The 3,051-nt window shown below is 33.6% G+C and overlaps 1 protein-coding gene across 1 annotated transcript; it reads left to right on the top strand.

Annotated features, from left to right (window-relative positions):
• Positions 1 to 563: 563 nt before the first annotated feature.
• On the top strand, positions 564 to 2,653 carry LOC119585357. The gene is made up of 7 exons (XM_037934028.1): positions 564 to 698; positions 859 to 1,014; positions 1,180 to 1,339; positions 1,378 to 1,620; positions 1,715 to 2,106; positions 2,332 to 2,388; positions 2,519 to 2,653. Exons 1-7 carry the CDS (start codon positions 564 to 566, stop codon positions 2,651 to 2,653), a joined length of 1,278 nt encoding a protein of 425 aa, XP_037789956.1.
• Positions 2,654 to 3,051: the final 398 nt, after the last annotated feature.

Genomic DNA, 3,051 nt, shown 5'->3' with positions numbered 1-3,051 from the left:
CAGAGTTGCCAATTCGTGGATATTTTGTTCCAAATGTGGTTGTATGGTGACATTTGGCAACTGCGTGTGGAAAAAAAAAATTCCACATCCACGCCCACACACAAAACTCTGTATAAATAATGAAATTAAAAATCTTTTTAATCTTTAAATAACTATTTCATCTCTATACAACCAAGTAATGTTATATACAAAAAGGTAATTCAAAATAATAAATCTTTTAAGAGAAATTAATTTTCCTGATACATCCACGTAGGGAAAAACTGAACTTCTTGACTGTAAATCATTGATTAAGAATATACACACTCACTTGGCATTCGAAAACATGCATCCATGTTTAAATATGCAGTCTAGCTTTTAAAATATTTTACATAAAATAAGTGACGTGGAACATGACTACGTGTCATCGTTTGATATAATTTTTTTCTAAATGAAAAGCAATTTTTCCTTTAAATTTCATACATTAAGTTTTGTAAAAATATCTAAAGCTTATTTTTTAATGATTATTTCCGATCCTACGGTGATATGTTAAATTACATTAAGAAAGAACCAAGCTGTTGTAAAAGATGACAGCTCTTTCAAAACCACACAAAGCATCCACCACTTCTTATGTGCTGTCCTCTGCTTGTGAACCTCCAATTCTCCCAAAAGGCTACCTGCTTACTTCGGCAAATTTTACTTTCGACTTCGACTCAAACCTGGTGAGTGTTAATGACATAAAATACAGTTTTGTATGTTTATGTGTCATGTGATATTTTTGAAATTGTCTCAGTGTCCCCCTAAGTATTACAGAAAATTTACTTCAGTTAAAGAGAATGTGATTTTCACCTAAAACTAATGTATAATATTCTGTTTCTCTAGGTTGCGATGTCAAAGCGCAAACTTAGGGATGAGTGGCTGCTGAACCACGATTTCAAACCTTGGTTGAACAGGATTTACGGCAATCCTACAGAAGCCTACTGTAGCAAATGCCATAAAACCCTAAATGCAGAACTCACTACAATCAGGCGACATATGGTAAGATAACACAGTATATATAAATATATTGGTATATGTTGATAACAAATCTATGTATACTTTTTCAATTAAACAATAACGTTCAAAATTCGTACATATAGAAAATTGTGTATATAATGCCTAATTAAAAGTAGAATTCTCACACAACATATCCATTATTTTCAGAAATCCCGAAGCCATGAAATGAATACATCCGACGAAAATGACGCCCAGACCGACAATGTTAATGTTGGGGATCAAATTAAATTGGCTACGATAATAATGATTTGTTTCCTTGCCGAACATAACCTTCCTTTCCTGATAGCTGACCATCTGACAGATCTGTGTAAGGGCAATGTTCCCTGACTCCGCCATACCCCAAAGGGGGATTGCACTTGAAAAGAACTAAGTGCACCGAATTGACAAAAAATCTGGGTACGTGCATCGCTGATGATTTAGTGTTAAAACTAGGAAAATACAAATTTTCAATAATCATTGATGAGTCGACTGATGTCAGCACAACAAAATGCTTAACTGTACTGGTAAAGTTTTTTGATTTGGAAGAAGGTAAATTGAAAACAAGAATGTTGGACTTGATCGACATTTATGGAGATAAAGATAAAAAATGTTGTCTCAAGTGGAGAGGCACTCTACCATATGTTAATGAACACCCTTAATTCCCGTGAAATTCCCCTTTACAATTTTATAGGATTTGTTGCAGATGGGGCTTCCAACATCATGGGAGAGCGTAATTCTTTGAGAGCCAATTTGCCTGGACTTTCGGTCTTTAGGTGTATATGCCATTCTGTACATCTATGTGCCTCTGAAGCTGCAAAGATCCTCCCAAGGCAGTGTGAGGATTTGATTAGGCACATATACACGTACTTTGCACACAGTGCAAAACGCAAGTATGAATTTAAACAGTTCCAGACATTATTTGAATTAAAACCACATAAAATTCTCCACGCTTCACAGACCCGCTGGCTCTCATTACATCAGGCGGTTGAGAGGGTGTTGGAGCAATGGGAGGCATTGCAGGAGTACTTTAAAAGCATTGTAGAGGAAGAAAAGCTCACATCATTAACTCTCATTATTAGAGATATGAATAACCCTGTAATATTTTTATGTTTACATTTTCTTAATTTTATTCTACCAACATTTAACCATTTGAATCTTTTGTTCCAGAGAGAAATTCCCACAATTTACTCTGTGCATTTTCAAATTCAAAGACTATATAAGACAACTTTACAGTATTTTTGCAAAGTATATTTAATTGAAAAAGCCAATTTGTAAACTTTTGACCCAAGTAATTGTACTAACCACTCTCCCACAAACCAGGTATATTTAGATGCAGCTGTTCACAGATTTTTACAAATGGAGAAATATTATAAAAATGTTACTATAGTAATGTTAAAAAAAGGTGCAGAGATTTTATGATAAAAATGTGTGAGGAGGTTAAAAAGAGATTCGATTTGAATGATCCATTATTGTACATGATCTATTTTTTAACCCTGAATTTTTTTAGACAAAAGATCCAGGGAGATTATGCCATCACTACAACCACTTGTTGAAAGATTGCCAAGGATTTATGAAGGGGACATTCAAGTCCTCGATAATGAGTGGAGGACATTGGACAGCATACCAGTTCCTGAGGAAATAAGATCAGAACAAAATCCAATTCAGTTTTATTCCAATCTTGGTAATATGAAAGAGGAAGGAAAAATTTTATTTAGAAATTTAGCAGGTTTTATTTTACAGATTTTATCTCTTCCGGTTACAAATACTGATGCAGAGAGGATTTTTTCGAAGTTACATCTAATTAAAACTGATATTAGAAATAAATTAAGAATCCAATCCATAAAATCCCTTGCTTATGTAGCAGAAGAGGTTAAAGAAAAAGAATGGTGCTATAAGTTCAGACCCTCTGAAAAAAATGAAAAAATGTGTGTAATCCCATCATAATTATGATTTGTTAAATCATATGTTTACCTATGTTAAGTTTATTGTTTGTCTAAACATTGTATCATGTAGTATTTGTCATATATGTTATGTGCTTAC

This window comes from Penaeus monodon, chromosome 19 (assembly GCF_015228065.2).
Source record: "Penaeus monodon isolate SGIC_2016 chromosome 19, NSTDA_Pmon_1, whole genome shotgun sequence".
In the NCBI taxonomy this organism is placed as follows: domain Eukaryota; kingdom Metazoa; phylum Arthropoda; class Malacostraca; order Decapoda; family Penaeidae; genus Penaeus; species Penaeus monodon.
This window is presented reverse-complemented; position numbering and strand designations above follow the sequence as displayed.